This window comes from Penicillium paradoxum (genome assembly GCF_028828445.1).
Source record: "Penicillium paradoxum strain IBT 22861 chromosome Unknown utg000003l_segment0_segment0, whole genome shotgun sequence".
NCBI classification, from domain to species: Eukaryota; Fungi; Ascomycota; class Eurotiomycetes; order Eurotiales; family Aspergillaceae; genus Penicillium; species Penicillium paradoxum.
This window is the reverse complement of record NW_026643181.1, coordinates 4,057,141-4,068,734: the sequence shown is the minus strand read 5'-3', so window position 1 is coordinate 4,068,734 and position 11,594 is coordinate 4,057,141. Positions and strand designations below refer to the sequence as shown.

The 11,594-nt window shown below is 44.9% G+C and overlaps 3 protein-coding genes across 3 annotated transcripts; 2 read left to right on the top strand and 1 right to left on the bottom strand.

Annotated features, from left to right (window-relative positions):
• Positions 1-1,005: 1,005 nt before the first annotated feature.
• On the top strand, positions 1,006-3,673 carry nip1 (translation initiation factor eIF3 core subunit c; the record flags this gene model as incomplete). The annotated part of the gene is made up of 2 exons (XM_057174407.1): positions 1,006-1,339; positions 1,428-3,673. 2 exons carry the CDS (start codon positions 1,006-1,008, stop codon positions 3,671-3,673), a joined length of 2,580 nt encoding a protein of 859 aa, XP_057034558.1.
• A 1,340-nt stretch (positions 3,674-5,013) lies between these two features.
• On the top strand, positions 5,014-6,568 carry N7457_003361 (uncharacterized protein; the record flags this gene model as incomplete). The annotated part of the gene is made up of 3 exons (XM_057174406.1): positions 5,014-5,751; positions 5,807-5,881; positions 5,948-6,568. The coding sequence occupies 3 exons, from the start codon at positions 5,014-5,016 to the stop codon at positions 6,566-6,568; spliced, it is 1,434 nt and encodes a 477-aa protein (XP_057034557.1).
• Positions 6,569-7,308: 740 nt separating this feature from the next.
• N7457_003360 (uncharacterized protein) lies at positions 7,309-7,533 on the bottom strand (the record flags this gene model as incomplete). Its single annotated transcript, XM_057174405.1, has 2 exons — positions 7,309-7,448; positions 7,503-7,533. 2 exons carry the CDS (start codon positions 7,531-7,533, stop codon positions 7,309-7,311), a joined length of 171 nt encoding a protein of 56 aa, XP_057034556.1.
• Positions 7,534-11,594: the final 4,061 nt, after the last annotated feature.

Below are 11,594 nucleotides of genomic sequence, written 5' to 3'. Positions count from 1 at the left end.
CAGCCAATCTGTTCTTATCTAGCCGACTCTTGTAAGTACGAGTCGCAAAAGACCCGTCAGCGGTTCCACGCGGTCTACGATGGTCTCGGACTGCTGATACACGATCTGCATTGCTAGCGGTAGATCGATCCGCACGCTCGCACACCGCGAGCTGTGCCCATCAGTGGCCAAATGCTTCGCTGCAAAGATCACTCCCCGCATTATGTCTGTTTCATTGCGTCTGATTACGTTTCTTGCTGTGTTACGATCCAAATTATGTTCTGCAATTTCTTTCTTCTTCTCTTAGGCAGGGCTTCGGCATATCTGGCTGCCTTTCTTGTGAAATTTTCTTTCTCAGCATAGCCTGGATGGAGCATGAACGAACGATCTCATCCATACTCTTTTCTCCACGTAACTCTGTCTTGATCAATTGACTTTTCCTGAGGATGTTGATTCCATTTCTTTTCTTTTCCTGGTCTTCGTCGGGCGTAAAACTTGCGGTCGTTTCTCGCGGTGTCTGCGGCATGTTGATTGTTTCACGGGATTCTCATCCTCGTTCTTCTTTGTACACATTCGAGACCGAGATGGGAATTGAACCACAAGCGCGTGGATCATCTGGGTCCATGAGTCGAGTCCTATGTCCTTGTCGCGCTTTCCATGGATGGACCTTGTTTGCCCCCTGGTTGCCTGATCGGTCAGGCCTTCGCTCTTCGTGGAGAGGAATCAGTCTCTCGTTTTTGTCCCATTCTCAGTCGCTCTGAATGTTTTCGTATCTGGCGTCAAATATCCGAGAGCTGATTCACAGTAGGAATAATAGTAACAAAGCCGATTGAGCAAAAGACGAAGTATAAAAACAGTGGTCGCTGTTTCTTTGTTCTGGGCTATGCCTGATTAGGTTTAGTCAGCCCCTCGCTTAAATTTCGTGTGTGGCTCTCAACTACGGGAACTTCAACTTTGTGTCGCCGACGACCTGATTTTTCAGCTTTCGGATCGCCATTTCAATCACAGAAACCGTAATCCGCAAACATGGCGTCGCGTTTCTTCTACGGCAGCGGCAGCGACAGCGACAGCTCGTCTGATGAGGAGGAGGAGGTCTACCAATCCGGCTCCGGCAGCGAAGATGAGTCTTCCGAGGAAGAGTCTGACTCCGGCTCTGGTACCGACAGCGATGAGGAGGAGGACACCCGCACCGGTGCCTCTAAGTTCTTGCACGATGATTCCGACAGCGAGGAGAGTGAGGAGGAGGAGAAGGTCACAATCGTCAAGTCAGCCAAGGACAAGCGTCTCGAGGGTCTCGAGAGCACCATCCGCCTGATTGACAACGCCGAGAAGATCAACGACTGGGCTGTTATCGCCACTGGTGAGTCTACATGCCACATACGGGGACTGAAGACTTAGGGGAAATGAGGAGTCTGGGAACGGCATCCACTGACATGATTCACACACAGAGTTCGATAACCTGAACCGCCAGATGCTGAAGATTACCGGTCCCACCCCCAAGGTCTACATTCAGGCCGTTGCCGAACTCGAAGATTTCACCAACGAGACCGCCACCAAGCAGAAGGCCTCTGGCAAGAAGATGAACGCTAGCAACAGCAAGGGTTTCAACGCCGTCAAGCAGAAGATCAAGAAGAACAACAAGGAGTACGCCACCCTGGTCGAGAAGTACCGTGCCAACAAGGATGCCTTCATGGCCGATGAAGTTGAGGAGAAGCCCGCCCCTGCTCCTGCCCCCAAGCCCACCAAGGTCGAGAAGATCGCGAACTTCGCCGCCGCCGCCGCCGCCGGTGCTGAGGATGATGGTTTCGCTACAGTTGGCCGTGGTGGCAAGACTCTTCAGTACACTCCCGAGAGCATCCTCAAGCACCTCCGTGTTATTGTTGAGTCCCGCGGAAAGAAGAACACCGACCGTGCCGACCAGATCCGCACCATGCAGAAGCTCCTCGAGGTTGCCACTACTCCCTACCAACGCATCCGCACCTACATGACCCTGATCTCCACCCGCTTCGATCTCACAGCCACATCCAACGCCACCTACATGTCAAGTGAGCAATGGCAGGCCGCCAACGAGGAATACTCCGCCCTCCTTTCAGTCCTGGAAGAGAACCGTCAATTCCTTGTCAGTGAGACCGCTGACGACTGGGAGGATGACGAGAAGCAACCCACTGTTGCTGAGGGTGAAACTTTCCTCATTCCGGGCTCTGTTGTATCACTCGTGGAGCACCTGGATGACAGCCTCACCAAGGGTCTCCGCGAGATCGATCCCCACACCTCAGAGTACATCGAGCGTCTTACCGACGAGCAGGCTCTCTACTCTTCGCTTGTTCGCTCGCAGCTTTACATCGAGAGCCTCAAGGGTGCCGATAAGAATGGTCAGGACAGCATGAACAGATTGGTCATCAGACGATTGGAGCACATCTACTTCAAGCCCTCTAATGTCATTGCCATTGTTGAGCAAGCCAAGGACAAGGCTGTTCCCACAACTATCGAGTCAGCCGTCACTGCCAGCTACAAGCCTGGAGATATTCAGAGTCTCGTTGCTTCCATCTGCAATTACATGTTCGCCAACAGCGACGGCATTCCCCGTGCCCGTGCTATGCTGTGCCAGATCTACTTCCTCGCCCTGCACGACCAATACTACAAGTCTCGCGACTTGATGCTCATGTCTCACCTGACTGAGAACATCTCCACTTTCGATGTCAGCACTCAGATCTTGTTCAACCGTACCCTTGTCCAGATCGGTCTTTGTGCCTTCCGCGGTGGTCTCATCTATGAGGCTCAGAACACTCTTGGTGAGATCTGCGGTACCGGCCGTCAAAAGGAGCTTCTTGCTCAGGGTATCATCATGCAACGATACTCCACCGTCTCCCCCGAGCAGGAGCGTCTGGAACGCCAGCGCCAGCTGCCCTTCCACATGCACATCAACCTCGAGTTGCTCGAGTGCGTTTACCTCACCAGCAGTGCTTTGCTTGAGGTGCCCTTGATGGCACAGACTTCTTCCACTCCCGAACTGCGCCGCCGCATGATCTCCAAGACCTTCCGCCGCATGTTGGACTACAACGAGCGCCAGATCTTCACCGGTCCCCCCGAGAACACTCGCGACGGTGTCATTGCTGGAGCCAAGGCTCTCGCCGCTGGTGACTGGAAGCTCTCCGCCGCCACCTTTGCCGCTATCAAGATCTGGGACCTCATGCCCCAGCCTGATAAGATCAAGGCTATGCTGTCCCGCCAGACCCAAGAGGAGGGTCTGCGCACTTACCTCTTCACCTACGCCCCCTACTACGACAGCCTCTCCATCTCTTCCCTGGCCACCATGTTCGAACTCGAGCCTAAGAAGATCGTCTCCATTATCTCCCGCATGATCTCGCACGAAGAGCTCGCCGCCGCTCTTGACCAGGTCAACGACGCCATCATCTTCCGCAAGGGCGTCGAGCTCTCCCGCCTCCAGTCCCAGATTGTCACCCTGGCCGACAAATCCACCAGCCTTCTCGAGTCCAACGAGAAGACCCTCGAGCAGCGCACCCAGGGTATGGCCAATGCCTTCCAGCGCGAACACGGTCCCGGTGCCCGTGGTGGCCGCGGTGGCCGCGGTCGTGGCGGTGGTCGTGGCGGTGCCCGCATTCCCCAGGGCGATCGCCGACCTGGTGGCCAGCAGTTCGGTGGTGGTGCATTGGGCGCAGCGATCAAGGCTTAGATTGTGATGTAATGGCATGTTCTTTTTTTTCTCACCCTTTCTTCATGGTTTCTTTTTTTACTCCTGTCATCCCCTCCCGTGTTAGTACGACCGTTCCTTGCTTTTTAGGTCGGAAAAATTGCCCCGTTCTTTCTGCGCTTTTTTTTTTGTGATTGATCAAGATGATATTCACGTATGGAAATGATCGAGAAAGAATAAAGGTGCATATGGTTAGAAATTGATGCCTTATGGAATAGTTCTTAATTCCTGTGTCTGTGTAGCTCCTAGAATTTGTGTATATAATGGTCATTTTGCAGCATCGAGGTCGTGGGATCCTAATTTACTCCGAGGCCATGACCAGATAGCCCAATGGAAACCTTCCCGGTGTCAAAGAAAACAACCACTTCCCACCTGGCCAGCATGGAGGTCCTCTTTCTTTCACCATCAGCACCGGCCTTATTACACTCCATCAACTAACTCAAAACTACAAGTGGGTTTTTGGCCGACTGAAATCAGAGGTCCAGCCTCTTTGTCGCCGGTTCTTTCACGGTCATCACCTTCCCATTTACTCCGTACAGCCTTACACCAAACAAAAGGTTGATCAACTGGATCCCTTGGCCCAAAGACATCTCGGCAGGCGCGAGTATGTGGATCTTTGCAAAGTTTTCGACTATGTACTTGCAGGTGCGTCATTGTCAGTGGATCAAATCTTCATTTTCCTCGTGTCATGACACTTCCTGCAGGAATACCCTTACTAGTCGAGCAGGCTTTGATACTAAAGTGGACTGCGCTTTGGCAGACAGACCATACCCGTCTCAGAGACTCCCCCCAGTCGACCATTGCGCTCTGTTTAAATGTACTCCCTGCTAGATTGACCTTGTCAAATACGCTCGGTTCATCTATATCTTCTTTGAACACAAGCCTTCCATCGGAGGAAGCATTTCCAGGGACCTAGAGATGAGACAAAGAACGTGAAAGCAACACAGGGCTGGATTCCAGACAGACCATATTCCAGCGCCGAGTCACTTCCATTCATGACTTGCGTACTCGAACCCCCAGATTTCCTTTGTTTTCGGGTTCATGAGCCTTTTGGAAATCCAAAAATAGCATCTCCCGAGATGGCTGTCTCGATGAGGTCTTTTTTCTCTACAGAAAAAAAGCCTGCCGCAAAATACATTCCTACCGGGTCATTCCAATTTGTTGTGTTTTCCTTTTCTTTGTCTCGATATAACTCAGTCTCCCAAGTTGCTTGACTACAAATATCTTCATATATGCCGCAATCTTAATGCATATTTCTCATTCTCAGCCGTCCGGCCTCACCCTTCCATACCACGCGCACAGTCACCTTCCTTTTTGAGAAAATGCCTACTACTCGCCGCCAAAGACGAGGGACCTCAGAGCCTGCGGAAGTTCAGGATCCTGAGGCTCCCGCGATTGAGAGTTCAGGTACGACGAGTCGCAGCACTGGACTCTTCTCTCATTCCGCTCAAATCCCAGCTCGCTGGCCTACCGACCCAGAGGAGCTCAAGAAATATGTGGATTACGCCATGTTCCATGAGTATTCAGCGCCGCCACCTCCCCCGCCTAAACTTCCTCCCAGACAAAAGCGTTGGAGACATGAGGGAGATGAGGCTATCACCGAAATGAAAGACGTGCCAGAAGGTTGGAATCCCAATGATCTTGATATCGATGAGGACGATGTCGACGGCCAGATTGAGAGATGCTTGGAGCGGATCGATGATGGAATCATGCCCCAAATCTTCGAAGTGAAATTGGAAATGTACCAGAAGAGAAAGAAAGCTTTCAAGGACATGATCAAATCCGAACCATCTGGGCTCAGCTGGGGCGTCGTTCAGCGCTTGGATACATTGAAAATTATCGAAGCTCATGTCGTTGAGGAAGGGGATCCGGATGATCAACTTCCCAATATCAGAGCCCTCATGGAATCTTACAGAAGTAAGAAATTGACGTTCAAGAGTGGCATGGTCAGCTATTGGTCGGAAGGCAGGCAGCTCAATTCGCCCGAGAAGTTCGACGAGAATGTCCACAAGAGAATGCTCAAAAGCCATGATACCACCAGATCTTGGTGGGTGGAAGGTGTAAGTCAACCATACTAGCCTACAAAAGATCCTTTCTGATTTATGTCTTGTTCAGCTTTCGGGTGTCAGTCCTGTCAACATGGGAATACTTTGGGCATTCCCACCACGGAACCTCCAACGCGGACATGAGGTACATCTGAATTAACCTCTGTACTCAATCCTTTGTTCTAACTTCGAACTTCTGTCTTTCTTATAGTATCTAGTTGATGTTTCACCTGATGTCCGGGGTGCCAATCCCCCAACGTTCTGCCTCAAGGTAGTTCATGATACCGGTGCTGACGTTATGGGAATGCCTAGACAATACATAGATTTGATCAGTTCAGGACATAAAAAGCTAGCATTACAGGGATATCAGGTCGCGCAAACTGCTGGTGGTCTGGTAACGTGCAGGATGTATGAGATTGATGTCACCATGGCTACTTGCCTAGGCGCACATCCACTCGCGGGAGGTCCCTGGATGAGGGTCCAGCTCATGGAAATTCAAAACCTCTCAAGCGGCCGTCCTGGGGCAATCCTTTCAGGGCCCTTCCTCCGGTTTATGTGCTATACTGCCACATGTCCAGATGACCAGGGCAATCTACATATCACTTGGAACAAGAGTGACCTGGGTTTTCTGACGGATTTAGCCCCGGGCTTTATGCCAGCACCACTACCTTTTGCACAGGTGATTCCTGCATCTCCCGGAGGTGGCCCGCCAGCAGTGTTAGGAACAGCGGCAGCATTGGCAACGCAACCGGCGCCATCACTAAAACGAGCCAAAACTCCCACTCCCACTCCGCCAGCACCACGAAAGAAGCAACGGCCCGCACGTCCTTGAACTTGAGATCGTGGTTTTGCATTCATTCTTTGATTTGATGCTCGCAGTTCCGGTCCCATTTTTGTTATATTGGGGGAAACCGTGGGTTCCATTTGCTTTCTCTCTTTCCACAAGCATGCTATATCACATCTCTCTGTGCATGTGGTCTGTCTTCCATTTGACTTACATATGGAATGTCTTGGCCTTCTGTTTTCTTATTTGTCTTGGATCGATCATTCGTTATACATCTGTTTCAATTGATAGTCATAGTACATACAGTAGACATAAGTATTTGCACCCCCGCCCCACACCCGTAGTATTACGTAATATTCTACCGGCATAAAAACAATCCCATATATCATAATTGTCTCTAATAACAAGATATAAATGCCGGGAATGGTGCCAGGAGGTAAAAAGATGATAATCTAGGCTATTTATCTCGAAAAAGCAGTTTTATCTACAGTTTGAGGGCTTTACTCATAAACACTATCCGTATCAAGAAGGCGGTGTAGGCGGTGAGCGATGTTGGGCCAAGGGGGGGGTGCAAATACTTATGTGCAGTCACTGTACATATCAACTCTCGATTACGCGTCCGAAATCCTTTCAAATGCCCAATTCGGTTATATAGTATATAGTTGAGATCCACCAGATTCTTCATAGCAATGAGCCCTTCATAATGTTTTCTTGATCTTTGGGGAAACATATAATGGCATTCAACCTTCCATTCCGCTTGGCTCTTAACAAATCACACAGCCATAGAGTCAATCGGCCTTGGCGGCCTTGGGAGGGTACTTCTTCCCATCCTTATCGACCTGAGGAGTGCAAGAGCACCACTCAGCCTCGGGGATCGAGTCCATCACCGAAGGGATGTGGCTTCCACAGCCCCACCAGGAGGCCTTGTCTATAGTAATCAGTCAGAGGTTGTCTACTCCCACGGAGAGATGGTACTACTCACTGCAGGTCGAGCAGGTAGCCTTCATACACATGATGAAAATGGATTCAGATATGGGACGTGAGAGGAGGATATGAGGAAGGTATGAGGAAGATCACTGAATCAGCTCTGGGGTAAAGAGGTGTCACTGTGGGAGATGTGCTTTTATAACCTCTTCCAATGGCTCCGGGATTAGTCATAGCCATGAGGAGTCGCCGATGTCTGGAGCCCGAATCCCCGATATACTGCCTATAGGGATTTAAATCGAGCCTGGGTATCGATCTGGCTGGATACTGGTTTACGTATTGAATCTTTGCATTGGATTATTCTGGTATGCAGAGGCATCGCGGCCTGTGTTATTTTCGGATGTAATGCAATGCATTGCGGCCTTAGTGCCTTAATTTGGCCTGATGTTGGCCGGATGTTGGCCTTAATTCTGACCGCTTATAGACCCTACCTACATAGGTATGTGTTGCGAAGACACGTGACCTCCTAGCACTTTAGTCTAGTCTAGCTAGCTTTCCTTCTTCTTCCTTTTCTCTTAGCACGCACAATAAAAAGATTTTCCAGTCCACTCCTTTTCATGAGTAGTCGTACAGGATTATCTCTCTATCAGGTTATGAGTCCTTTGCTGTCGAAGCCTCTATATAACTGCAAGCTTCGCATCTTCTGATTCCTCCGACGAGACCCTAGTGCTGCGTCGTACCGACCTACTGTGGGGTGTTTTTGCAGACTTTTCACTAGTCACCCCAACAACACCCTACCCCACCTACCCACCCAATATACCCTATATAGTCATCCCAATTTCTCTCTAGTATCCGAATACCTAGGTAGAAAACTAGATACTATTATCTGATTAGCCGTTCGACTTCTCTATTAACCGCTAAACAGACTTTATTAGCCGTTCGACTCTTCTATTAACCGCCGTATAACCTTATTAGCCGTTCGACTTCTATTAACCGCCGTATCTTATTAGCTATTCGACCTTCTTATTAACTACCGAACCCTATATAGACTACTAATATATCGGAGTCCTTTAATATTAGGGACTTCGCTATTAGTCGATATAAGATTAACTATATAGATTTAGTACCGAAACTAAAAGGATAGTCTAACTATAGAGATTAGAAGATAGCTATATATCTAGCCCTTCTTACTAATAATAGATACTATACTAGGATAATCTCTTATAGAATTCCCTCCCTAAACAAACCTAAGTACTTCGAAGTCTCTCGATAGGCTATAGAATAGGCTTTACTCGCGGAAGCACGGGAGGCGTAGGTATAACGCGACGATAATATTACGATTACTACTACGGATATCCGAGAAAGAATAAAGGAGATTAAGGAAATTAATAAGACACTTCGGAAAAAGTATAAAAATAAGCTTAACAATTAGTAATCTTATAATACCCGAACTCTTATTTATATCCGGAAAACTCTCGTACCCGAGCCCTTATTAGTTATTACTTAAATTGCGGATATACGTAAAGCTTTTAGTAAGCTTCGGAAGATATATACGATAAAGTCTTATTAATAAGCCTATACCTACTATTTAAAGTGGATTAACCTACGGTATAAGAATAGATCTCCCTCGGACTTTATAAGGAGGTTTTAAGAGGCCCTTCGTGACTTTATTACTATAGACGAAGAGCCCTCTTAAATAATTAAGCTATATTAGTTTAAAAAGGCTATTATAGAGAATCCTCGTTATCTTTCCTTTTTATAGAACCTACGAGTTAATAAAAAAGATAAGACTTTTATAGAAAGAGTATATATCGAGTTTATCGAGGTAGAGACTAATAATCGTTCCTTTAACGTTTCTTAATTAACCCTATCTACGAATACTATATTTACTAAAGATGCTTCTAATAAGGATAAGAAATCTAGTAGAAATAATAAAAAGGGTGTAAATACTACCTCTTCTTCTTCTTCTTCTAAAGATAAGTCTAAACCTAAGGGTAAGGATAAAAATAAGAAGAAAAAGAAGCCTTTTAAACGGGAGGAAAATATTATCTTTTATAAATATTATAACGTCCTAGGAAATCACTATTCTAGGAATTACCCTTTATAGAAAAATAGTATATCTTCTAATATAATCCTTTATTAATAACTATAGTAATAATATACTATTTAGTAAGTCCTAGTTCCCTAGCTAGGCTAAGTTATAGGTTAGGTAGATAGTTAGGGTCGTATTATCTCGCTAAACTACACTATTAATACTATTTTCCCTTAATAAGGAGCTTCTTCTAGAGATCTAGTTACGAAATATAATAATCTCTTTATAAATACTATTTTTAGTGTACTTATAGTATTAAAAGAAGGTCTATCTATAGGAGATAATAATATCTCTCGCTAGATAATTAATTTTAGTACTAGCACCTATATAACCCCTTATAGGTCTATCTTCGTTAATTTTAGGCCCTATATAGTCCTAGTTTCTACGGCTATAGGCGATACTTTTTATACTAAGGGCTATAGAGACGTTATTTTAAGAATATTAAATATATTAGACGAATATATTAGACCTTTTATCTTATATAAGGTCTAGCTTACCCTAGATCTTAAGGCTAGCCTAATCTCTATATCTACACTAGATAAGGAAGATATCGGTACCTTAGTTAAAAATAGTATTATAACCTTTAAAGCTTCTAGTTCTACTATTAAGTCTAGTTCTAATACTACTATTAGTTTTATAACTTATAAAGGAGAATACTACTAGCTTAACTACCTAGGAATTAATAAAATCGATACTATACTTTCTAATAATCTAAATATACTAACTAGATCTCTAAACTCTATTTTTACTACTAAAAATAGAAATAGGTCTTCTATAATTTCTATTAACCTAGCTTACTAACGTGCTTATTATACTAGAGAAAATAGAGTTCGTAAGATAGAAACCTATACCGAAGGTATTAAATTAAAAAAAGGTACTAGCGTTACTTTTCCCTATACTCTATATATTAAGGGTAAGGGTTATACTCTCCTATTTAGAAAGGAAAGGTCTATTAGGTCTAAACTAGGCGAATATTTATATATCAACGTCTAGGGTCTAATCTTAATTATATTATATAGTAGAGAAAAATACTTTATTACCTTTACTAACGACGCTACGCGCTTTTACTAGCTTTTTCTACTTAAATCTCGGTCTTAGGTAACCGAGACTTTTATTTAGCTAAAAAATTATCTTTAAACTTAATTTAGCTATTAAGTTAAAAGGGTTTATAGTAATAATACCTCGGAGTATCGGCCTTTAGGCGTATATCTTTCGTAAAATAGTATTATTTAGGACCCTACTCCTCCTTATACGAAGTAGCTAAATAGTGTTACCGAGATTAAAAATCGATACCTCGTTAAACCCCTTATTACTATTATATCTAAATACTAGCTTCCGAAATACCTTTAGGGTTATCTACTAGGGAGAATTAACTATACTATAAATCGACTCTTTACCTTAAAGATTAGTATATCCCTATATAAGGCCCTTTATAGGAAGAAGCCTAATCTTAGTAATTTACGTATACTTAGCTATTAATACTAGTTCTTAATTCTAAAGGAAAAACGCCTTATAAAGCTAGATCCGTATATATAGGAAGCGAGATTAATTATTTATAACGAAGGAGATAATTATATACTATATAATATACACACTAAGAAGATTAAACGCTCCCGAAATATTATTTTTAATAAAAATCCGATACTAGAGGCACTACCTATACTAGACTATAATCTATAGGTGCTATCTTAGGGTTAATCTTAATCTTAATCTAGATCTTAGTCTTAAAAGCGATACGTTCCGATCGACTTTATTTATAACGAATACGAAGATCTCTTAGATTTACTAGATACTAATCTTCCGGAAAATAAGTATAATACCCTATAATTTAATAATCCTTTTAAGATTCGCACTAGGTCTATACTACCCCCTCCGGTAGTTAAAGACTACCTAAAAGATATTATATATTCTCCGGCGAGTCCTCCGCTAGATACTACTAGTCCTATTATATTAGAGCCTAATATTTAATTTTACGATACCTCCCTTAATACCTCTCTCGACGATCTCCTTCTAAACCCTAATTCTTTCGAGTTACCTTTTAACGACGGAAATAATAAA